The sequence below is a fragment of the Antechinus flavipes genome, chromosome 2, assembly GCF_016432865.1.
Source record: "Antechinus flavipes isolate AdamAnt ecotype Samford, QLD, Australia chromosome 2, AdamAnt_v2, whole genome shotgun sequence".
In the NCBI taxonomy this organism is placed as follows: Eukaryota; Metazoa; Chordata; class Mammalia; order Dasyuromorphia; family Dasyuridae; genus Antechinus; species Antechinus flavipes.
In genome coordinates, this window is record NC_067399.1 from 75,818,517 (window position 1) to 75,845,066 (window position 26,550).

Here is a 26,550-nt window from a genome sequence, read left to right on the forward strand (position 1 = left end):
AAAATGTTAGCCATATGAAAGATGAATTAGAGCTCTCAAGAAGTTTATATTAACTGAGTGATTGATTATACTTGAATACCCACTTTACACAGGTTGTTGTTCTTTGTACTCAAAGAGGACAAAAATGACATCATTGTCTCAGGGTCAATGTATAATCTGACTGTAGCTGAACAGAACAATATATGAATATTTGGAATGGAAGTGTCTCTAAATTTTAAAATAATGAATTAGGAAAATGATATGGATGATGTTTTTTGACTTGAGCATAAATTGTATTTGTGAAACATAATTGAACCAAGTTGTCAACCTCATTTTCTCTTCCAGAGTCACCAGAAGCAGTAGGAAAAAAAGAAGGGGAAAAAGTCTATGAGATTGGCATATAAAGATATATCACTTAAATGAAATGTAAAAAAAAATATGTAGGCATTTATTAAAAAACAACACCAATTATAGACTAATTCACATCTTTTTGTAAATCAAAAGGTGTTATCTACATTTTGATCCACATAAGAAATATGAGTAGTTTTTTTATTGGTGGTGTTGTTAGAAATATTAACAATTTGAATAGTAATGAACTTGTTGAGTAATCAAAGAATAAATACTTATTAAATATCTACTATATACTAGGACATATGTATTATGTGCTGGGGACATAAAATGGGGCAAAAGATAGTTCCTGCCCTCAAGGAGCTTACTCTAATGAGGGACACAACATGCAAACAAATCTGAACAAATTAAACTGTATAGAAGTTAATTAGGAAATAATTAACAGAGGAGAACTACTAGAATCAGAGAGTGACTGGGGATGACTTCTAGGAAAAAATGAGATATGAATTGTCCTACCCCAGAACATCTGGGGTTCAAGAATATGAAGGAATAAAGATACTCTGAAGGAAATAAGTCTGAGTTATAGCTGGCAGTGTTAGCCCATTCTTGCCTGTGGTATTTCTTTATAAGATGACTATTGGTCAAAATTGGTGAATATATTCCAGGAACAAATGGAAATTAGAATTTAAGCATACTTCTGGAAATGAATTGGGGTGTGGGTATCCATTCCAAGGAAGTAGGTAATTGTATTAAGCATTCTGAAAAAAAACAAAGAAGTAAAAACTTTTTTTTTCTTTACATGACTTAAAAACATATTTTGCATATGATTTGATGACATATCAGTGTTCTTTAGAACTTGTATACTTATTCAAATCATGCTTCCATAGCTAAGAAGTCCTTAAAATCTCTTCAGGTAGAATATTTCGGGCTGTGAAATAAGTTTTAGAAAGGTCTTAATGAGGTTAAAAATTTGGGGATTAATCATGGGACTCTCAACATATCTCTTCACCCCTCCAATTCAGGTTTACACTCAACTTTAACCTAACTATGGGAAATCAGACCAGCACTTCTGAGTTCCTCCTCCTGGCTTTCTCCAATCACCAAGAACTCCTGTTCCCTCTGTTCCTGGTCCTATACCTAGCAGCCCTCCTGGGGAATCTGCTGATCCTTGTTGCTGTTGGCTCAGACTCACGCCTCCATACACCCATGTATGTGCTCCTGGTTAACCTATCCCTGGCAGATCTGTGCTTTACCTCCACTACAGTGCCCAGGCTCCTCTATGCCCTGCTGACAGGGGACCAGACCATCACCCATTCAGCCTGCCTGTCCCAAGTCTTCTTTTTCTTGATGGCAGGCAATGTGGATAGCTATGTGTTAGCTGCCATGGCATGGGACCGATATGTAGCCATATGCAAACCACTGCACTATGCTACTGTGGTGACCCTGCCACGATGTATGGTGCTCCTAGGGGCTGTGTGGGTGGGCACAGCCCTGCACTCCTTGCTCCACACAGTCCTCCTTGCTCGTCTTACCTTCTGCAACAACCGCGCTCTTCCATACTTCTACTGTGATGTTCATCCTTTGCTACATCTTGCCTGCTCTGACACTTCCCTCAACTACATGATAGCTATAGTTGAAGGTGGTTCTGTAATCATTGTGCCTGCTATTTGCATTATGGCCTCTTATGCCTTCATTGGAGCTGCTGTTTGTCAGATCCGAGCCCCTGGGGGTTTCCGCAAGGCATTTTCCACCTGTGGATCCCATTTAACTGTAGTTATTCTTTTCTATGGCACTGTAGTGGGGGTCTATTTACAGCCCCCAAGCCAAGCTAACGACCAAGAGGAAGACCAAGATTTTGTAACCACAGTCATGTTCTCTGTGGTGGCTCCAACACTAAACCCCTACATCTATAGTCTGCAGAACAGAGAAATTAAAGCAGCTTTGACAAAGTTGTTTATGGAGAGTTAGGGTCTCAGTGAGCAAAAGACCATTGTAGGATCCTGACTAGAGCGAGGCTCCCCTTTTTTTCACTCTCTCTTCCTGAAAGCAATTTTATTTCAGGCTTGGAGACTGTATCGCTTCAAAAATTCTTCTGTTTTGAATGCCTCTTCCTGACCTTAAATGGTATCACCTTCTTTGCTTCAGTTCTTCTGTAGGCATCTTCTTCTGAAGTTCTCTTATGTAGGAATGAATTGTATGACCTTTCTAAGACAGGAAGGATCATGGCAGATTTCTACCTGAAACAAAGATTCCTAATCAGACTAATAGTTTCCTATGACCCACTAAACATCTTCATCCTGAACTGAAACTTGAGAGGTGTTTGATATTAAGATTTTAAGAATTCTTTCTAAGACTTTGTACATTCACAGTTATCTATCCTACTTATTTTCTCAACAGCAATTCAATAAGTATACTTACACAGAGACTCAGACTGGGTATATCCATACATATAGTTTACATTGGCCTTGAAAAACTAAATGAAGGAAATTACTTAAAAGTCTCAAACAAAGAAAATCAGAGTCATTTTCTTTCATTAATCTCAACCTCTCTATTCCTAGTTCCAGTATAATAATTGGCATAGTTTCCTAGGCATTGAATGATTAAGATAATATGTAATCAAATTGCACATTGGATGTTTAGAAATTTAGAACTTCAGTGGTTGAAGAGTCGTCAGCATTAACTTGTCCAATCTCATCCTCTGCTGATACTCTGTTTTATCAACTGATGGAAGAAATAAACTTGATTCTCTTGATAAAACCTTTTTCTCCAAGAGTAGGGCTGGGACTAACCAGTAGTCTTAAATTTCTTGAAAAGGAAGCCTTTCTGAAGAAACAGAGTCAGAGTTTCCCATTTGTTGTATCCCTTCTATTTTTAATCATTAATATATGGATTTGACCTGTAATTTAATTGGCATCAGGAACTTCCTGAAATTACAGGTCAAATCCATATATTAATTGGCACTTTCTCTGCAACTTAGAGTCTTAGAAAATTACCAAGAATAATAAGAGGTTAAGTAACTTGCCCAAGCCAAGATCACACAGCTAGTCTGTGTTAAAGACAGTTCTTTCTGGTTCGTTATGCTGTTATTATGAATAATAATACTTTTTAAAAAATATTACAATTATGATCATTCTACTTTAGTACTTCAAAATACCAGGGTCTAAAATACCCTTACATCTTACATACTCTCCAAATCTAGGTCTTCAGATTTGCTTGTAAAGCTCAGAAAATATACCAATCTGTCACAAAATCTCCTAAGCCTCATCATATTATCTCATTCACTGGTATAATCTTTTCAGATGTTTACAACCCAGACCTCTGTCTGTTCACTTTCTTGACTGTATTTAACATAGAAAATCAACTCTGAAGATATTTAATTGGAGATCTTTTGGGACTCACACTCCAGACAAGGAAGAGAAATAGGTAATTTCACTGTCTCATTTGAGTGAACTTCAATGAAAAGGGACAGTCATCTATACATAAAAGCTTGATGATAACAGAACTGCAGCACCTATAAATACAAATATCTGGAGGAGCTTTCTGTCCCTAGAGAGCTTCAACTTCATTTCTTTGTTGAATCTTTCTATTCCAGTGGTAAGCACCTTTGGTGAGGGGTATATCACCCTGTTTTATACCACATGATATTTATGGTCAGAGCATCATTGAAGAGGATTTTTTTCTATTGTTATGTTTTTCAAGGATTTGGATGATTTTAATGGATATATTGGAGATATACTGTTGTGAAAAACATGACAGAATTTAGCTTTAGCTAATTAAATATGTTCATAATCAACAAATAATAAACACAGAGAGATTGTGTATTCTTTATATCTACACTTAATTTTAAAATTTTATTTTTTTATTGCGTATCACTTGCAAAGCCTGCTTGTTCTCTGGTTGATGATACCTTCATCAGGAATGCCTTAGATTCACCTCTATATTACTCTTATAAAAATTTCATTTTGTGATTAGAAAATAGGCATATGGATATGTTATTATTAACATTTTCTCTGTCATTTTTTTTGTTATTAAGTTATGATCTTTTTTTCCTCAGTCTGGTATCTTCTGCCGATAAACATATGAACTGAATTTATATATTGACATTATTATTAGAAAAACCTTACAATTGATCCATGATTTAGAGGAAAAACTATACAGGCACAGATTGATGAAATTAAATGTCTGTTATATTGTAGACATTTCTTACTATCTATTGATAATCTTTCAAACCTCCCTGCTAGAGTGGAAGTTTTACAAACTATTTCTTACCTGAATTCTATCTTCTACAACATTTACAATATGATTGTACATTTAATAAGCTGGATAAATTAATTAGCTCAAAAGCTGCTGCAAGCAACCCTGTAAATTGACAAGTCAATGTAATTTTCCATTTAACAGGTTTTTATTTTCTTAAGATACATATGTCCTTTATTCATGCTGAATCTTTTAATTTTTCACACAACAGAACAATTATTAGATACAAATTATCCTTAATATTTTTCTGAAATTTAATATTTTAAGGTTTCTAAGAGGCAAGAATTATAACTCAGAGAGAGCTGGTCAGATTTGGAAAGTGGAGATCAGTGTCAGAGAATAACCCAATGTCATTTTTCTTGGTGAAGAAAGATATAAGGGAAAAAGTCTGAATTTCCTCATTGAGTCCTTTAAACAAGCAAATATTAACCACAAGCACTTTGTGTGACTTTGTAGTTCTCTAAATACTCTATGGGCAGTAGTATAGTGGATAGTAAACAAGTCTTGGATTCAGGAGGATTCAGATTCCATAGTTAAAATATGGCTTTAGATCCTTACTAGCTGTGTGACCCTGGGCAAATCACTTAACCCTGTTTGCCTTAGTTTCTGCATATATCTACATCTATACATCTATATATCTACATATATGTGTGTGTGTGTGTGTGTGTGTGTGTGTGTGTGTGTGTATCTTTGCCAGAAAACCCCAAATTCATCACAAAGAGTTGGACAGAATTGAAGATGAATTGAAGATAATTTTCCCACTGTGCCATTCTCTCATCTTTCATATTTTCCTCCTTGAATGTAATCTATTTTGTCTTTCTTATGAATCTTTGTTCAGCTATGGTCTCTGTACTCTGCGATGCAACATTTTAAATGATACTTTGGATCACTTTTAAGCAATCCCCCTTTCTACATTCTAGTTTTTGTATACTTATGGTACAGGTATCATTTCTGCCCTGATCAATTGTTGTTTCATGTTTGCAGAGATGATATCTAATGTTACAGGATAATATTAAAAAGTGTAACTGGAATTTGATTTACATTGTGAGATATGTTAATAGTGATAAATTGATTGAAAATAGATTCATTTAAGTATATTCCCCTAGACCTAGACCTAAACCTAGACTTAAAAGCCTAGACTAGGGCTTTTTAAGCTTTTTTCACTTGCAACTCTTTTTCACCTGAGAAATTTCTTTACACAATCCCAATGTATATAAATATATACAATAATTATAAAAATTAAACATTTATGATAACAAATAATAATTTTGCAACCCCTACATTCAGTTACATGACCTCATATGAGATTACAACCCACAGTTTAAGAGGCTTTGATCAAGAGCAGCGCTTCATATGATAGGTTTTTAATAAATGGTGTTTGAATGAATGAATGGACAAACAGAAATTAGGAGTAATTTATGGGATAAGACTTTTTGATACATTTTAATTTTCTTCTTGTCTATTTACCTACAGTTATGAAACAAATGGGAGGGGAAAGGGGAAATTATGAAACATCACTATGTTTTCCATGGCTCTGAGAGGAGAGGAAACCCTTGTAGAAGGAAATATGATAGCAATCAGTAGAGAGCAAGGTGTGTCAGTACTTTGGGTCCTAGATCCAGGGAAAAAAAATGGAGTAACAAGGCAGTCAAGACAAAACTGAAAATTGACTTGGGAGAGAATGTATGAATATACTGGCATAAAACTCTGGGTGCCAACAGAGAGTAACTAAAATATATTTGGTGTTCTTGTCTTCTTAAAATGAGGACACCAAGGAGATAAAGATATCATAATGGGATAACCCTGGAGAACAAAGGGAGAAAACATTACCAGAAGGTCCCTGGAGAGGAAGGGACTAATGAGTCCTTTCATCTTTGACTACTGCCAGATACTGTACTGGCTCTTTAAATAGCTCCATTCTGCCCTACGATGGAAGATTGTGATGAGAGTGAGAAATGTGCGTTGTGCTTCTCTTTATCTCTTTCCTTATATCCTCTTGCTTGAGCCCAAACCTCTTGTCTTTGAAGAGTTGCAATTGTCAGGGCTTTGGACAGTGAAAGGTTTCCCAAGATGAATCAGAACTGGAATGAGAATCTCTCACTGGAGGTGAATGGAAGGTTAAGGAGCCTCTTACAAAAGTGAGTGGGGTTTATATGCTTGATACTAGAAGAGCCTTTTTCTGAACCTAGACCTGAGCTGGATCCCTGTCTTCTTTCTCCTTATACCAAATCTAGTAATCTAAGAATAGAAGAATTAAGGGGTAGGTAATCACTGTCTCTAAATGCATGGTGGCTACTATATATATGCATGAATGTATATATTGACTTGATTTGGAGTTCTTCTCATATATATTACAATTATGTTCACTGATTTTGTTTTGTTTTGTTTTTAATTTGTACATTTGTACATTGACTGTAATATCTTATTTTGTTGATATATTTAGGTTGTTTTTTTCCATTATTACACCAATTTATTGGAATGGGGCATGGAACTATTTATGTCATTATTATCTACATATTAATCAATTAATAACAATTCCTACATATAAATCATATTTACACATTGTCTAAAACCTTTCTGATTCTTAGCATCCTCTACCTCATTTTCAGCATTCTGACTTTATATCCATATATTGATATTGCTTATGTAGGATTATTAAAATCTTACATATTTAAACAGCTGATAAATAGATAAATGGAACACTGAATCCAAAACTGAGTACAAACTTAGTGACCTTTCCACTACAGCATTGCTGACAAAATTAGCCAGAGGAGTTCATTTTTTAGACAGCTGTAAACCAATTTTCATATACACTGGTCATCCTCCCCACCTTCTCACTATAGTAGCCTTCTATTTTCTTCCTGGAATTATTGTTGGGTCTGATACATGTTCATTTTTATATGGCCTGGAAATAGACCACCCCCTAACTCTGGCCACCAATACCAAATCATGCTGCCATGGGTATACCTTCCCCTTCCTAGGTTCTCTTTTTGTGTTGTTCCCTACTCCCTTTAGTATAAATTCCTTTAAATATAGAATTTTATTTTTTTTTACTTGTATTTGTAATTGTATATCTAACACTTTAAACAGCACCTAGAACATCTGTCTCTATCTCTTTGTCTTTGTGTGTGTGTCTGACATATATATACTATTATCTATCTACCTATTGGTGAATCTCTTATCTATCATCTATCACCCATATTTCTTTCTAATTAACCACAAATCATACAAGAAGGATTTTAATTCTTCTCTGGAATAGGAAGGCTAGGGAAGTTTAGAAGCATTTAAGTCAGGAAAGCACTAAGGGAAACTCAAATAAAAAATCTGGTACCCTAAAATTTCTGGAGTTCAAGGCTTTGGAAGTATAAAGAATTCTTTGGAAGAATACTTTGAGGTTTGTTTGAGAATGTTTTTCACCTTCTTCCTGGATCAGTGTCTTTATAATTTTCCTATTTTAGAAATGATGGAAACTTAAGAACATGAAACTCCTTACAGAAACAAGCAAGGCTTTAGATACAGGTTATGGAAGTCAGTTATTAGATAGTGTTTCCTTGGGATATTGGGATAGAGTGGGAACCAGAGTACATTTGAGTACCATAGAACCACATTAAAGGAGAAAGAAAGAAATATAAAGTACTGTACTTTTTTCTTCTATACTATTACCTTCAATGAACTTACAATATACATTAATTCAATAAACATTTGTTAAATACCTAGTGTGTGAAAGCTACTATTATTCTATTTTATATAATTACCCTGGAGAAATTTCTAAAATGACACCTTAGCTGAAAATTCTTTGGATTTCCTCTTTGGAAATGACACTCAGAGCCTGTGCAATATCCTTATGAATTGTTTCAATGATAGCAATGGAACTGACTGTGCAAAATATTTTACAACTATTACCTAATTTTTATCCATACAAAATTTCTGCCAGGCCAATTTTTGTTCTCATTTTACAAAAGAGGAAACTGAATAAGGCTAAAATTGTCACTTGTACCAAGCCACACAGGTTGTAAGTGTTTGAGGCTGGATTTGAATACAAGTCTTCTTGATGGCCCATTATCCACCATGCCACCAAACATTTATAGATGGATTAACATTTTTGGAAATAATTGTAGGAGTTTTTTTTTTTTACATTATTTCTTCTCCTCCTCAACCCAGGGTCAGATCCAACAGTAATACAACAGTGGGAAGCCATACTAACACCTCTGAGTTCCTTCTTCTGGCCTTTTCCAGTCACCAAGAAATACTGTTGCCATTGTTTCTGTCCCTGTACGTAGCAGCCCTCCTGGGAAATTTGCTTATTCTTGTTGCCATTGGATCAGACTCACATCTCCACACACCTATGTACATTCTTCTTGTCAACCTGTCACTGGCAGACTTGTTCTTCACTTCTACCACAATTCCCCGACTTCTCCATGCCCTGCTGACGGGGGACAGGACTATCACTCATTCAGGCTGTCTAGCCCAAGTCTTCTTCTTCCTGTTGGCTGGCAATGTGGACAGCTATGTGTTAGCTGCCATGGCATGGGATCGATATATGGCTATATGCCGACCACTTCACTATGCTGCTGTGGTAACCCTACCACGCTGTGTGAAGCTCCTAGGGGCTGTGTGGACAGGTACAACCCTGCACTCTCTGCTTCACACATTCCTCACTGCTCGCTTGTCCTTCTGTAACAACCATGCCCTTCCACATTTCTACTGTGATGTCTATCCTTTGCTGCAGCTTGCCTGCTCTGATACCTCTCTCAACTTCCTAGTTGCTCTAATTGAAGGGGGATCTACCATACTATTCCCAGCTGTCTGCATTATCACTTCCTATGCCTACATTAGCACTGCTGTATATAGGGTCCGAGCAACAGGGGGAGTGCGCAAAGCGCTTGCCACATGTGGTTCCCATCTATGTGTGGTTGGGCTTTTCTATGGGACACTGGTGGGTGTTTATTTGCAGCCCCCAGGTCAGCTGAATAATCAGGGAAGAGATCAAGATCTGGTGGCCACAATCATGTTTTCTGTGGTGGCTCCAACACTAAATCCTTATATTTATAGCCTGCAGAATCGTGAAATTAAAGCATCATTGGCAAGGATATTCATGGTAAATAGGAACTAGTGTCAAGATAATGAGAACATGACCCCTGTTGAAGGACTTAAAGCTCCTTGCTTGAACTTGTTGCTTCACTTACAGAAACATAGAATAAGAGAATTACAGTTTGAAGGTAGTAGTTGTTTAATACGAACTATATTTGAAAAAGCCCCCACTACAACATATCCAATAAGGGGCCATCCTGCCTTTGCTTGAAAACTTATAATGAGGGGAAACCCAATACTACTAAATGCAACACATTCCTCATTTGAAACTGTCTAAAATTGTTAGGAAGTTTTTCTTTACATGAAGCTTATTATTTTTTGTGTGTGTTTTCCATCCATTGCTCTTGGTTTCAGTCTCTGAAGGTAAAAAGTGCAAACCTAATTCTCTTTTGGAGGCAATTATATAACACAATAGTTGGAGTGCCAGGCTGGAGTTAGGAAGATGAAGCTTTCGGAGTTCAAATCCAATCTCAGGTATGTACTAACTGTGTGATCCTGAACAAGTCATCTTAATCTTGTTCACTTCAGTTTCATTTCCTTTCAAATGATCAGGAGAGGGGAATAACAAACTATTCCACTGTCTCTGCCAAAGAAAAACCCAAATGAGATTACAAGAATCAGACATGACTGAAACTAGTGAACAAAAAAAAAATATTTGAAGACCGCTAACATATCACCTTGAACAACAGCAACAAAAAAAGTATTTGAAGACTGCTAACATATCACCTTTGAGTCTTCTCTTCTCCAGGAAAAACATTCCCAGCTCCTTCAGCCTATTCTCAGATAACACGAAGACAAGATCTTCACCATTCTGGTAGTCCTTTTCTAGATGACCACTAACTTATCAATGTCTTTCCTAAAATGTAATGTCCAGAACTGAAAGTAGTTTTCTGGACATGATCCATCTCAGTCAGAAATGGATGGCTATGACTTCATTGTTCCTAGAATCTATGCTCCTATTAATGAAGGTAAAGACTGCATTGTTTTTGTCTCCCACATTATACCAGTAATTCATCTCAATTTTTATCTTGTACATTTGTTTTCCTCAGTAGACAAGCAAAAAAAAGGCATTTTTATTTTGCAATAAAATTTATTTATTTAAGCTTTTTAAATTTATAAATAAAATATAAATATAAAATAAACATAAATAAGGGAAATAAGGGACAATTCAGGTCTGTAATTTCAAGCTCCCAGCATGGAAACACATCAGCTTTATGTCATCTAATTCAAAGACGTTTCATACTGTATAACACTACTTTGTCTTGCTTTTCATTCTCTTCTTGTCCCATGCCTTCTCTCTGGCTTTCAGTAGTCTTCCCTTCTTTCTCTTTCATGGTTTGAATTAATCATGCATGAGGACAAGCTTTGTTATTTTTTCTGTGATCAATAAGGGCTATGTTTAGTTTCCTAGTCTGTAAAAAATAAACTGCCTGTATATCTGTATATTAATATTTCAATTTGTCAAGGATCTACTAGAGATTACTACTGATAATACTGAAAGTATCCATGATGTTGTATGAAAATATAGAATCATTCATGAGGATTCATATCATAGTAGCATAGATTTAGAGCTGGAATAGATATTAAAAATAATATAGTATGAGTTCATACTTTATAAATGAGGAAATTGTGGCTCAGAAAATTTAAGTGATTTTCCCAAGTCCAAAGAGCTCATAAATATAAAAGGTAGAAATGAAACATAGGTCTTCTGGATCCAAATTTTGTTGGAATCCTTACAAACTGCTAACTAATTAGAGTTGATCTAATCTTACAAGAAGATGTTTTGGGCAGAACCTGAAACAAGGTACTAAGTAGAACTAATTAGTACAATGCTTGTATTTGCACCTTTACTCATTGGAGTTCACAAGTATGCCAGCTTCACAAAGTAAACTTTGTACCTTTGTGAGCTCACACCTCCCTTGAAGCTCTTTGGGCCAGAGAGCACTATGGGAGAAAACCCATAATCCCTCTCTCTCTCTCTCGTATCCCACAATTCCTCCCTCTTGGATAAAAGAAACAGACAGAGGCTCTCAGTCAGATTTCAGCAGAGTTACGCCAGAAGCCATCTCTCCGAGCCAAGGCAAGAGAGAATATATTTTCCACTTGGCTGGCTGGTCGCAGAAGAGAGTTCAGCTGGACTGGAGAGGAGCACTCTGGTGCAGACAGAGAGCACTTTGAGAGATTTCACCAGAATGACATGAAGAGTGGAGCTGGCTGGAGGCTGAAGAAAGCAGAGGCAGAGGCTGAAGGACCAGACCTTTGGATTTGGTGACATTCAGAGAGAGCTCTTGGAACCAAGCAGAGAGATAGGCCTCTAAGCTAACCGGGCTATATTGGAGATAATAAAAGATCTGAACTTTTATCACCTGGCTGTGCTTTGAGAAGAAAAAGCTCACCACAAAATTTAAAGTCTTTTTTTTAACTATACTTCATTTCCTCTTGAAAATATAAGGGTTCTTGTTAGATATATAGTTTTGATCTTATGTATCTCATCTACTTCCTCCTTAAGTTTTCTCTTTTTACTTCAAGAATGATGATTTATGTCTCCATATGGTGAATAAAGAGTTAATTTCATGGATTGTGCTAACCAGAACCCCAGTGCATCAATACCAGGAAAAGAAAAGCATAGCCAAAGACTTTCAAAATAAAATTAGAGACAATATAACTGTGATATCTCTGCCCACTCTGTTGGGCTATGCCCTGAAGGACTTCCAGATGGCAATGCTGCCATATGCATATTAAGAGAATTCAACTCATTATTGATTAAGAGAATACTAATCTATATTGGACTACTTGCCATCTAGGAAAGAGTGTGGGGGAAGGGGAGGGAAATGGGAACACAAGGTTTTGCAAGAGCTAATGTTGAAGAATAGTCCATGCATATGTTTTGAAAAATAAAAAGCTTTAATATAAAATAGTAATCAAATCAAATAGTATATATATACTTTTTTAAAAAAAGAAAATGTTAAACCTTTGTACTGTAGACCTATCTGAGTAGAAAAGGGAGCTTTTAAGATAATTGTAGGACTACCAAAAAAAAAGTGTTCAAAGGAGACAAACACAAACTTTTGAATGTCTTCCTACAACTCTCTGAGCCACAAAAATAAAAGCTAAATAAAAGCTAAATAAAATTGTCCAAAATTCCCATGACTTCCAGGAAATCTAACATCAGAGACTGTCAAAAGCTGACTCCTTCCCTTTGATGAAGAGATGTGTTAATTGTGATTTGTGGGTGTGTATGACCAGCAAATGGTGGGAAAAAAGTTAAACTGGATGTAGTAAGCTACATATTACCTTTCAAATGAGAGTAATATGACATTAACCCTTGGTCTCAAAGTATAGTAACCCTAGATTACCAATACTTCAGTTGTGGTGGCTAAATTTAATTCTAGCCCCATAAGTACCCAACCACACTGGTCGTCTTGTTATCCAGAAGGTGAAAATGGCCATCTCCCTTGGGGAAGAAGGGGCCAGATTTCAGATCAGATATCTCTCACAAACTAAGCCATTATTCTATTTAATCAACAACTACATATAAACACAATTACATACACAAACATGTGTATGTATATATATATATATGTATATATTTACATGTACATATTTTTGACACCACAAATATGAGTGTCACAAAATTAAGAATTGAAAGAGACTCTATACATCATCTAATGCATTCTGTTTTAAATATGTTAAGTTTGAGAAGTCTCTGAGATATCCAGTTCCATAATGTCCAATAAGCAATAGTGAGACTGGAGGTGAAGAAAGAGATTAGAGCTGGATAAACATATCTGAGAATCATCTGCATAGAGGTAATAATTGACTCCACAAGAGCTAATTAGATCATCAAGTAAAATGGTATGGAGAAAAAAGATCCAAGATAGAGCCTTAGAGGAACTGTCTGTTTTTGGACTTGACTTAGAAGAAGAAAGGAAATGAAACACAATAAGCAGAGATGTAGAAGGAAAACCACGAGAGAACAATATCATGGAATCAGAGAAAAAGGAGAATCAGAGGGAAGGTTAAAGGCTGCTGATAATGATGAAGACTTTTAAAAGGCTATTAGACGTAGCAATTAAGAGGTCATTAGCAAACTTGGAGAGAAAAGTTTCACTTGAAAATGAAGTTGAAAACCACATTGTAGGAAGGAAAGGAAAGGCACAAATTGCACATGACTTTTGCAAGGAGTTTATCCATGAAGTGGAGTAGTGATATAGGATGGTAACTAACAGGGATGAGCAGATTAATGAAAGTTTTTTTGTTTCTAATTTTTGAAGATGGAGGTGGTGCAGACATGTTAGTAGATTGTAAAGAAAAAGCCATTCACCTATTCACATCAGGAATGGGTTTATTAGTCAACACTACATATATACCATAAAGGATATATATGAACCCTCTAAAATCTATAAAGAAATAAGAAAGGGATGAGAGGATAGGGAAGCAAAGGGTAAGGGGAAAAGACAAGGGAGGGATCCTTTGGGGGAGAAGTTAAGGTTTTTAGGCAGAGGTTAATAGTAAGGCAAGTTAGGGAGCAGAATTTAATTAGAGTCATCAGGAATGGGAAAGACGTGTGTGTAAGTGGAGAGATGTGTGTGAGTTTGTATATATAGCTCTACATATGTGTATATATGTATATATCTTTTCTTAACTAGCTTGCTTGGGGGTAAAAAAGGGGAAAAGAATGACTAAAAAGAAGAAATTTAAAAAAAAAAGAATAAATTAAATAAGGTGCACAGCAGGGAAACAAAGATCAGTTTACAAAGATGTAAAGAAAAATGGACATTCATGAAGATAATTTCTTCTACTAATTATACACACAAACACACATACATATATATACTTTCTTGATCTGATAATTTGTTGTTACATATTTTGAATCCTCCCTGACATCCTTCTAGGCACATGAAAATGTTCTCTTTTGTTTTACTTTTGTTTTATTTTGTTTTGTATTCTTTTTCTCTTTTTTCTGTTTTTCTTCCTGTTTTTTTTCAAATAAAAATGATTTTTAATTTTTAAAATTTTTAAAAAAATATATGAAGGCGATCGCTCAGTCTCAAATGTGGCTTACTTTATGAGACTTATTGGACAAAACTCACTATAAAATGAGAATTTCCTGATGAAGAATGATTGGAATGGTGCTGTGCAGATATTCATCCTCTATGAGGGCCAGATAATAGACTGGATACTACTTCTTAAAAGAGAATTTCACTGGTCATGGCTTCACCAAAGGTGCATGTGCAAAATCTCATTTGTCTGTAGTAGCCAACTTTTTTTGTTTTGTTTTTGTTTTTGTTTTTGTTTTGTTTGTTTGTTTGTTTTTGGTTTTTTGTTTTTGTTTGGTTTTTTTGCAAAGGATCCAGGTGATATCATTAGTTGTGGCAGTAATTTGTAATCCTAGAGTACCTAGAGCAGATATTCCAGGGACAGGGCATATCAACAGAATTTTAGGAGGCTTCTGAGTCATTTTGTTGTTTGAGGATCAGTTGAAAGAAACTATATGTATTGACATCACTTCCCATTTAGAGAGACTGCAGTAGGGGTATGGGGCAATGGTAAGTGAGAGGGCAGTGCTCTCTCTAGAAACCAAAAAAGAATAATGATTTGTTTCTTAGTAATGAGAAGTTTATTGTAAATAAACTTTCTCTCACCTTGATTGGGATGTCCCAATGCTCCCCCTCTTTAAGTGTTTGACAGAATTCATGCCCCAGTCATTATCAATGAAAACAGTTATCAAGTCTCCAAAGCCTTAGATAATTTCATCACTCAGCCCAAACAGGCTGATGTCATCAATGCAATGGTGGACTGTTATTCTTTGGATGGCAATGAGGTCAGCATCTAATCCATCTGTTGGTTGCAGATTACAAGCAAATATCTATTGGCCAGGGAGGAGTATGCCTGGCCCATCCCCTGACCCCTGACTATTCACATAAGTGCCTGGCACATAGAAAGCACTTAAATGTTTTTTAATCATTTGATTAATTGATGCAAGGTCATTTCTGGGGAATAAGATACACAATAACTTGAGGTATCAGAATAGGTTTCATGCAAAATGTAGTTCTTGAGTTAAGCATAGAGGGAAGCTAACAATTTTTTTTATTTTAATTTTCAACATTCATTTTTGCAAAACATTGTGTTTTAAATTTTTCTTCCTCCTTCTCTTATCTTCCTCTTACCTAATTCAGTAAGGTCTAGGTTAAATATGTGCGATTCTTTTAAACAAATTTCCATATTTATAATCTTTTTCAAGAAAAAGGGAAAAAAATAAGAAAAAAGTCAAGCCAATAAACAATAACAAAAGGTTAAAAAAAAAATACTATGTGTTGAACCACATTCAGTCTCCATACCTCTCCAGTCTTTGCATGCAGATGGCATTTTTCATTCCAAGTCTATTGGAACTGCTTTGAATCATCTCAGTGTTGTGAAGAGCTAAGTCCATTACAATTGATCATCACATAATCTTGTTACCATGCACAGTGTTTTCTTGGTTTTGCTCACTTCACTCAGCATCACTTCGTGTAAGTCTTTCTGGGCTTTTCTAAATCACTCTGCTCATCATTTGTTATAGAACAATAACATTACATTTATATGCTATAACTTATTCAGCCATTCCCAAACCATTGGGCATCCACTCAAATTCCAGTTCCTTGCCACTACAAAAAGAGCTGCTACAAACATTTTTGCACATGTAAGTCCTTTGTCTTATTTTTTGATTTCTTTGGACTATAAATGTACTAGTAATACTGCTAGATCAAAGGATCTGTATAGTTTTATAGATCTTTGAGCAAGTTCCAAATTGAAGTTAGAAATAAGCTAAAAGTGAGGGAGAGTTATAAGAAGATGGAAATTAGAATGTCACTTTTGAGGAATAGGATGTAGACAAATTTGCCTGAAATGTAGGGTGAGCAAAGACAAATATAGTTTAATATAATTGTAAAGGTAGTCTGGAACTACATTGTTTTTAAAAGGAAAGTAAAAAGACAAAAAATATTTTCTCTTAGAGTCTAGAAGGAGCTTAGCTTTTTCTTGGGCAGGAGAATGATAGTCAAACCTGTGCTTTAGGAATATTGGCAGTTATGTAGAAAATGGATTCATGAGGGCAGAGACTGAAAGCAAGGTAATCAATTAAGAGATTGTTGCAGTAGGCTAAGTGAAAGAGAGCATGAACTTGGTGGTGATTCTGTGAGAGAAGAGAAAGGAACATTGTGATACATTATGGACACAGAATTGAGAAGATGTTGCGACTGATGGGAAATGAAGTATAAAAAACATTGATTCATTGAGAATGATTCCAAGGTTAAAAACTTTTATCAACTGGAAAAAGTTGACACCATTAATAGACATTAGGATGGTAGGAAGATGTGGTAGGCCTAGAGGAAAAGATGTGGAATTCTGTTTTGGAATATGTTGAGGTTGAAATGCCTATGAGTCATCCGATTTGAAAAGCACAGCAAGCAATTGGTTATGTATGACTGAAAATCAGAAAAAGAAACATGACTGGATGTATAAATTTGGAAGTCATTTCAGTGGAATTGATAGTGAAACCCAAGGGGACTGAGTATAGAGAAAGAAAAGAAAACCCAAGACCAAACCCTGAGGAATACTCTTACACAGAGAGACCCATCTAGATCTAACAGTATATGGGAATTATGTTTTTTTCTTTGAAACAGTAGCATAGTTTAGGGGAAAGAGTACTGGATTTGGAGTCAGAGAACTTGTGTTGGAAGTCCACACATGCTACTTATATAGGTTCAAGCAAATCACTTTTTAAAAGTTCAGTTTTATGAGGCAGTTAGAGTTGTCCCTAAAAAGAGAGATCTCTGAGAACCTGAATTCAGGTCAATAACTCCTGTATTTATTAAATTCTTAGTGTAACATACACATAGTGTTATGTCCTTAGAAATAGATAAAATTAAATAGTCCTTTCCCTTAAAGGAGTTTACATTCTGTTGAAGGAAAACAGATAGACATATCTATGATTAGACACGCAACTAGTTTCTGGAAGGAGGATACAAGTTCTAATATAAAGAATACTTCATACACTTTCACAGGATTTCAGGAGCACACTGGAATACTATAGAAGAAAAGAATGGTGAAAGCAAAAAGATAAAACTAATCCAGAGAAGTGTGAAAGCTGAGAGCAGTGAACAAGGAAGGGAACTTCAATCTACACACACACTATAATTCAGAATCACAGACATTTTACATGAAGCCAGGGGGCACCAGATTGGCACATCCTTCACAAATAATAAAAATAATGCTGTATTTGTTTTCATGTTTTGCAGCAGAGGTACAAATTAGAGGTGGAAGGTTTGGGGTAGCACTATTCACATAGCAGTACGCTTTCTGCCAAGTACTCTAGAATGTGGGGCATGTTTTTATGTGTCTCTACTCTTCCCTAAGAGTTTCCTTAGTGCTATTTTCGCCTTCTTATTCCTCAAGCTATAGATGAGTGGATTCAAAGTAGGTGTGAAGGCAACATAAAACACAGATCTTGTCTTTCTCTGGGGAGTACAGGGATTTGGGCCTCATGTAAAGAGATATCATAGTCACAAAGAATAGGATAACAACCAGGAGATGAGAAATACAAGTGGAGAAGGCTTTTCTGCATCCCTGAGCAGAGCGAATTAATTAGAAGGACAACATTGATGATGTAGGTATGGGAGAAAATGATGAATGCGACAGGGCATAGAATGATAAAAACACAAATATTTGTGAGATAATCTCTACTTAGGATGTGTCTGTAGAGGAAAGATGAAACAGAGCAGGCATTTCACAAAAGAAATGGTTAATGACACTATCCTAACAAAAAAAAAATTGAAAATTGGAATGTAGCTACTATAGCCACCAGGGATGCCACAAAGCCACCAGTCCAAGATACAATCACCAGAGCCACACAAACACTCCTGTTCATTGTAATGGAGTACATCAAGGGGGCCTAGATAGCAACATAACGGTCATAGGCCATCAATGAGAGGACATAACACTCTGCAATGCCAAAGTACAAGAATGTGTAGCCCTGTATGATACAGCAGGGATAGGAGAGAGACTTCTTTTTTACAAAAAAGTGCCCAAGCATCTGTGGAAACACACAGGATGTATAACAGATTTTAATTATGGACAGATTAGTGAGAAAGAACTACATAGGGGTATGGAGGAATGTGTTCATTACTATCAACAACACAATGAGCAAGTTTCCCAGCAAGATAATCAAGTAGATCATCAGAAAGAGGAGGAAAAGGTACACCTGGAGCTCAGGCTGGCTGGAGAGGCCAAGGAGGATGAACTCAGTCACTGAAATGAGGTTGCTGTTCTCCATCTTGTTTATGCATCTACTGAGGGAATATGGAGTTTTATGGTTACAAAGTGTTTTACATTATTTGTCTTTTGTTTCTCACTATAACCATTTAGACAAGGCAAAAAATATTGGTTTTCTCTTATTTTTTTTCCTTCTCATTATCCAAAACATAAAAGATGAAATTTATAAAGAATAAAAAAAGAGGATTATGGATAAATCCATGATCTTTTATAATGCTTTTTGCATTGTTTTGCATTAAAGATAAATTTAAATTAAATAAGTTTAATTTATATTTAACAAGATAGCAAAATTAACACACTTGTTTTTCCCATTTCATTCAGTTTATTTTCTCCTGTGTATTTAAATAAAATTTATGATCCTTTTTTCAATATATTATTGCTTCCCATTTACTCACCTTCCTATAACTTAGAGTAAAATTTGTTTCTTGGAATAGGCAATCTAAATGATTCAATATTGTTCAGTATTACAAGTATTATCCTACTTTTATGAAGGAAGAAACAGACATTCAATACAATTAAGTGAATTCCACACAATGTAGGTAAACTCATGACTTATTTGCATATCATTTTGTGTCATCTCTCTCAAAACTAAAAGTGAGAAAAACAAGGTCTCTCTTCTCTACTCTTGCCAGCTCCATCTCTCGTGTACTTCCGGGGATTTGAAAATGGAGATATCCTATCAGCTATTCTGGCCAAATCTGTTCTGAAACTTGGCATTCCATTTGGACACCAAATGTAAGGGAGTAGGTACAAATTAATTGGTAAGCTAGAGTTTTTTTCAGAGAAAAGAAGCCAGTATCATGAAGCATCTAAAAACTATGTCCTATAAAGATGAAAAGAACATTTTGTTAGAGAAGAAAAGACAGAGAGAATGCTCAGTTTCTTTAAATGCCTGAAAGACTATCTTTTGATAATCTTATTCTGTGTAGTTCAAGAGGTCAGGAGCCTTCCTGAGAGTTTGTTTGATAAGGATCTATTTTCAGGTAAAAGGAAAAATCTTAAGTGGTATGAATTACTACTTGAAAAAATAAGCTCTCTGTTAATAAAAATGCTCAGAGACTCATTGAGAGTCAATGTGATGGTTATAATCACTGATATTTATATTGTCTTCACAGATTTAGAGAGCTTTCTTTAATGTAATGTATAATGATATAATGTAAATATATATATATATATATATATAATGTGCATCATCTGATCCTCATGACAAGGCAAATACTACAGCTATTACTCTTTTTTAGTGACTTAGATTCTAAAACTGAGGGTGTTGCCTATAGTGCAGATATGACTATCATTACCCTACTCAAAAAAGTTCAATGGCTACCAATTTGAAAATTTTAGGTTTAAATGAATGCATACCACAACTATGAATTACGGCATAATCACTTGAATTTTCTCTATACATTACACCAAATATCATAGAAAGGTTCCTTTACAAAATCCTTTTTCTTGGAAATTTAAAATAATATACAACCTGAAAAGAAAATGCCCAATTTGCAATTTAAGAATCTTTAAGTCCTGCTCATATATATTCTCTCTCTCTCTCTCTCTCTCTCTCTCTCTCTCTCTCTCTCTCTCACACACACACACACACACACACACACACACACACACACAATGATGTGTATCGTAATAAAATCCTACTGTCCTACTGTCTCCAGGAAAGATTCCCCAGCTCCTTGTAATGCCAGTGCCTTCCCTCTATTAAATTATCTCCAACTTATCCTGTATAGAATTTGCTTTGCATATATTTGTTTACGTGTTATCTCTTCTATTGGTTTATAAGCTCCTTTTGAGGACAGAGATTATATTTTGCCTTTTTTTGGTATGCCTAACATTTAACATAGTGGTGCTTCATGAATGCATATTGATTCATTGATTAGTTCTGGGACAAGACCCAAGTCATGTAGAGCAAAACACTGGAAAAAGCAATTAAGGGACCACAACTTCAATAATTTTAGCCTTGAGATCTCCACTCTTGGCATAATTTATGGAGAACAAGGAACTAACAAAAAGGGTATGGTTGCTATTTTTAAAGCTGTTGTCAATGGTTCACCAAAGACCAAATTTACTCAGTCTTAAAATTTTAAAAAGTAATGATATTATATTCTTCACACACACACACACACACACACACACACACACACACACACATTCCTGCTGTTCCTCCTTCCCTTCCCCTTGATAAATTGAAAATTATATATACTCATTGGGAAAGGGGAAAGTAGAGGAACTCTAGCACAGACAGGATTATATTCCAGAGCTCTAACAAAAAGCCTATTTGTATAACTATACTAATGCCACCTGGCATGGCTTGAGGCAACCCAGAGTTTAGGCTCTAAATTATCATCTCCTTTGATCCTCTCAGTATCTTTGTGTGGTTGGTAGGATATGAAAGAATACTAAATAAAGGAAGTAATTAGCTACATATTACACAATTATCTAAGAGTGGTTTCTGTGTCTCTTGATTGCTCATATATATTCTCTCTCTCTCTCTCTCTCTCTCTCTCTCTCTCTCTCTCTCTCTCTCTCTTTCTCTTTCTCTCTCTCTCTCTCTCTCTCTCACACACACACACACACACACACACACACACACACACACACAATGATGTGTATCGTAATAAAATCATACTGTCCCCAGCTCCTTGTAATACCATACTATCCTTTCCACAAATCCTCATGTTGGAGCTCTAATTTGATCCTCTAATACAATACTGCTAATCCCTCTCCCACCTATGTTCCTTTGTCTATTTTTGCCTCTTTTGCCTTCATGCTACACCAGACTCCAAATTCTCAGGCTGTTATTGATGATTCTTTTGTATTAATTCAATTCTGGGAGTAGACAAGAACAGAGACTCATTAAGGACACTCCCAAATGCTCTCTAATATTCCTGTGTTCCCCTAATTCTTATATTGCTAGACAATTATAATATCAGATATTAACTATCTGTGTTATGTCTACTTCTCTGCTTCAGTTGAGAGTAAATTCAAATCCAGAAGTCAATATTATAGATATCTGTTTTAAAATGAGATAGTCATGAGGTATGAGATAGTCATACCCCTAATGGAGCTGATGGAAGCAGGGACTAGTGCTTTTTTTTATTTTATTTTTTTGCTTCTAGAAGTAAACAATAAGAGTCTAATTCAATGCAAGAATATTTACTTAGTTTGGGGACCTCTGAGATTTGATCCCCATGACTCCTCATTAGAGAAAAGAGGAGTAATTATTTAATCACTTTTTCTGACCCTTAGCCTCCTGGGTCCTATGTTCCAATTAGAAAAAGAGTAATATGTAATTAACTCTTATATTTTTGGAATTTATGATTGACCTTATGGAAGTACTTATAAAAAAACATTGGTGGTTAACATTATAACTTAACTTTCTGATTGAATACAATAAACTGTATTCAATATAAACATGATGTATTATGTAAACAATGATTTTGTCGATGCAAAGAATTGACAATGGACAAAAGCTATGTAAGAGATAATTCTATAAATGCTTCTCCATTTCTCCCTCCCTCCTTTCCTTCCTCTCTCCTTTCTTTCCTTTCCTTCTCTCCTTTTTTCCTTTCCTTCCTTCCTTTTTCCTTTCTTTCCTTCCTTCCTTTCTTCTTTCTTTTCTTCCTTTCTTTCTTATATCCTCCCTCCTCTCCCCTCTCTTTCTTTCTTCTGTACACATAGAGTATCATACCCTTACCGAAGAGTGCTTGCTCTGCTGAAAGGAATATAATAATCTGTTTTTTAAACACTGAAATCTCACAAGACATCTTGGAGTTTTTAGACTAGATTTCTTTCTTAAGGATTGTGAGAAATACTCAAAAGTTAGGCTTCCACAAGATGTTGCAAGTTTCAAAGTAATGTAGGATAATAAGTACTACTGATCAATCATCTTTCAGGAGAAGGAGCTAGTCTAACCACAAAGTCTAGATAAATGCAGGTAGACTGGACATGGGTTTGAACCAACCACAGTCAATAATTCGGAGAAGATTTTTCTTCATTGTGCTTATTTAATAGGCTCATTGCATATTATCTGATTCACCCCAGAGGTGGAGAAAGTTGCCATCTTTGAATAGTGGATGTATGACCAGGGAGGGGGAACATGTCTAGGAGAAATATATAAGGGATGAATGAGGAAGGTTGTAACCCAGAAGAGAGTTGACCAATCAATCTTCTGAAGGGAGGAACTGCAGCTGGACTAACTGTATAAAGCTTTTCTCAATTCTGTGTCACTGCTCCTTATTCCTAGAAAAAGGCAAAACACATTTCTGACCAGAAATATCCAGTTTCTCTGGACTCTTTGAAATAATTTTTTCTTGAAACCTGAATTTCAGTATCAAGTGCCTTTCTAACTGAACCATGTCTTAAAATTAAATTTATCTAGCTCTCATTGATTGACCAACAATAGGTACCAAGCCAAGCACTGGTTGGTCATTATTTGGGCCCTAATAGGGTCATAGTAAATATAAATAAGAATTATTTCTGGTTTTTACCAGAAACCCTGATTGTCTTCCCCTCTCAGATTGGATTTCTTGTGACTGGGTAAAAGAGGTCATTCTTTAGCTGAATTCTTATCTAGTCTTAATCACTGAATCAATCAAACAGACATTGTAAATACCTTAGCTTTAAAAGGTCATGGTCTTCTACCACATCTAAACCATTTACAGTAATTCTAATCTATATTTTTCTACTGGACCCAAATGGCCATGGAGGAGAAAGTGAGGCTAATAACTCTACACAGCTCACCCTTACTTAAATCACTTCCCTGATGTTATAGTCCTCTTCAAAAACAAAGGATAAATACCAACAACTTCTCTTTCCTCTATATTTAAGACTTATGGTACTTATTCTCTCATGCTAGTTCTGACTTTATCCCTGCTCCAGGTAAGTTAGTCTCTTTATATAGAACACATATGGAGCCTACTCCCATCTTTGAAGCTTGTTCCTCTTATACAGAGACTTTTTTTCTCACTTCTATCTGTTTATTCAACTGTATACATCATTCAAGACCCAGATCAAAAAAACACTGCTCTGATATCTAGAACCCACAGTGTCTTCCCCACTCATCTCTCATACTTAAGAATTGGGACAATTTATCTGATCTTTAACTTTTGCATCACTCATTATCTTTTTCCTCTGTATATGTCTAGAACTTAAGTTTCTTGGGATCAGAGACAGAAGATCTTTGTTGATGGTAATTACTTTAGTTTTGAATCATAAAACTCACTTTCTTTTTTAAATCAAAAAAGTAATTGTGGATTTGAAAAATATCAAGAAACAAATATAAATATATAGAGCACAGATATATATAGAGAGCAAATAAATATATAACAAAGCAAGCTGCATATCAGATAAACAAGAAATAATTTTTAAAAGAAAGCACTTGAAGTTTTGTCATACTACTTTCTATTTTTTCCAGCATCTTAAATCATCTAGCAAGTTTTTTCCTAAGTAATTTCTCTTTTCCGCTTTATCAAACACTGTATTAATTAATTCCATTGTTTCTGATTCTCCTTTCTCTTGTCAGTTGCATAGATCTAAATCTCCTGTTTGTTTGTTTTTTTTAAATAGTACTAGATGGTTTTAATGATTGCTACTTTATACTTCTGAGTTCTGTGTTACTCCCTTCTCACTTCTATCTCTTTCTATAATTTCCCTTGATGTTCTAGAACTTTTTCCCAAAGAAATTTTTGATAATTTTATTAGTATAGCATTAGAAGTATAAATTAACTTTGGTTGTACTGTCATTTTCATTACTCTGGCGAAATTTGCCCAGGAGCACCAAATATTTGTTCAGCAAATCAAGTTATTCTTTATTTTCTCAATTAATATGTTGCAACTGAATCTATAGAAGTCTCCTAAGTGCTTTCTTAAAATGATATTTTATACATTTTGTATTTATTTGGAATGGGATATTCCTTTTTATTGCTCCTTTTACTTTATTGTTATTTAACAAATATTTTTGAAAGTTTATTCTGTAGACTGTAACTTTGTGAAAGCTATTGTTTCAATTAGTTTCTTGGCTGATTCTTCAGGATTTTCTTAATAAACTTTCATATTATTACCAAGTAAGAAAATGTATGTACCTTTTACCTGTCTATATGCAATTAATCTCTTTTTCCATTTTTATTGATATAGCCAGAATTTTCAGAACTATGTGAAATAATGGTGGAGAGAGTAGGCATCCATGCTTCATTTTCATAGTGATTGAGAAAAATTCTAGTTTGCTCACTGCAAATGATGCTTGCTTTTCATTTTATATAAAAAATTTTAGTGATATTAAGAAGGTCTCTCTGCACTTATAGTATTGAGGGTTTGTTAGCATAAATGTTGTTGTATTGTGTTAAATGCTTCCCCCCCCGCCATATCTATTGAAATGATTATGTGGTTTGGTATCACTTTGTTTTTTAATATAATTAACTATTCTGATTATTCTGATTATTTTTCTATGTTAGACCATCCTTACATTTCTTACAAAAACCCAATTTGATCAAGATGAATAATTTCTTGGATGAAACTCTGTAGTCTGTTTTAAAAGATTCTCTTCAGAAATTTTTCATTGATTTTATTTAATGATATTATTTTATAATTGTCTTCTGTGCTTTATCCTTCTCTGATTTAAGTATCAAGACTATATTTTCTTTACAAAAAGAATCTGCCAATATTTTTCTGAATGATTGAGAATAATTTGTGAAGCATTGCTATTGTTCTCTAAAAGTTTGCTAGAATTCTTCTTTGAATTTATTAGTACTAAGAATTTTTCCCCCTTTAGTGCTTCCTTTCCAATAAACTCATTTTTTCATTTTCTGAGGCTTGGTTAAGATCTTTACTTGTTTTTTCTGTAAGTCTGAATATTTCATGTTTTTGAAGATAATCTATTTCTTTTGTGTCCTTGGGTTTCTTAGACTATAACTATAATTATTATTTTTTCTTTTTGCTGTTTTTGTTATTTTGTCTTGATCAGTTTTAATTTGATTTAATGTCATCCTTTCAATCAAAATGACTAAATGATTATCATTTTTATTAGTCTCTTCAAACTGGCTTTTAGTTTAATTTTTCATTCCTATATGACTTCAATCCTAGATGATACTATAAGATTTCTAGTTTATTTCTCCACTGATTTTTACTATCTCCTATTTTATACTTATGTTAGCATTGTTTGTTTTCTGGCTTTCAAACTGTTTAAAATATATATTCTGTTCATGCATCTTCCCTTTTATTACATTGTTAAGAAATGTTTGTAAGAATATAATTTTTCCTTTAGGGCTTCTTTATCTGTATCCCAGAAATATTTGCATCTTATTTCATCATTATTATTTTCTTCCATGGAATTATTATTTCTATGATTTCTATAATCGTATCCTAGTAATGAAGGTACTCCTGGCCATTCTGAAATACTTCTCATGGCCCTAGCTTGGAGGAGGGAGAAAGAGGTAAAGGCAGTGAGGAAAAGTATCTATCAATGGTAGTAGGTTTTTGCACTTATGTGAAGAAGGGGAATGATCTGGGTCAGATCTTCTACATGGGCCACTAAAGGAAGATAGTTAAAAAAAATACCAGAGGATG

At 34.9% G+C, this 26,550-nt stretch overlaps 2 protein-coding genes across 2 annotated transcripts; both read left to right on the plus strand.

The window, feature by feature from the left end:
- The first annotated feature begins 1,374 nt into the window (after positions 1-1,374).
- On the plus strand, positions 1,375-2,295 carry LOC127546433 (olfactory receptor 1361-like). Its single transcript, XM_051973549.1, has one exon. It carries the CDS (start codon positions 1,375-1,377, stop codon positions 2,293-2,295), a length of 921 nt encoding a protein of 306 aa, XP_051829509.1.
- Positions 2,296-8,926: 6,631 nt separating this feature from the next.
- On the plus strand, positions 8,927-9,694 carry LOC127546434 (olfactory receptor 1N1-like). The gene has a single exon (XM_051973550.1). The coding sequence runs from the start codon at positions 8,927-8,929 to the stop codon at positions 9,692-9,694; it is 768 nt and encodes a 255-aa protein (XP_051829510.1).
- Positions 9,695-26,550: the final 16,856 nt, after the last annotated feature.

What these genes read in the sequence shown, in the direction of transcription:
- LOC127546434 (XM_051973550.1), top strand. Translation starts at nt 8,927, where the DNA reads ATGTACATTCTTCTTGTCAACCTGTCACTGGCAGACTTGTTCTTCACT.
- LOC127546433 (XM_051973549.1), top strand. Translation starts at nt 1,375, where the DNA reads ATGGGAAATCAGACCAGCACTTCTGAGTTCCTCCTCCTGGCTTTCTCC.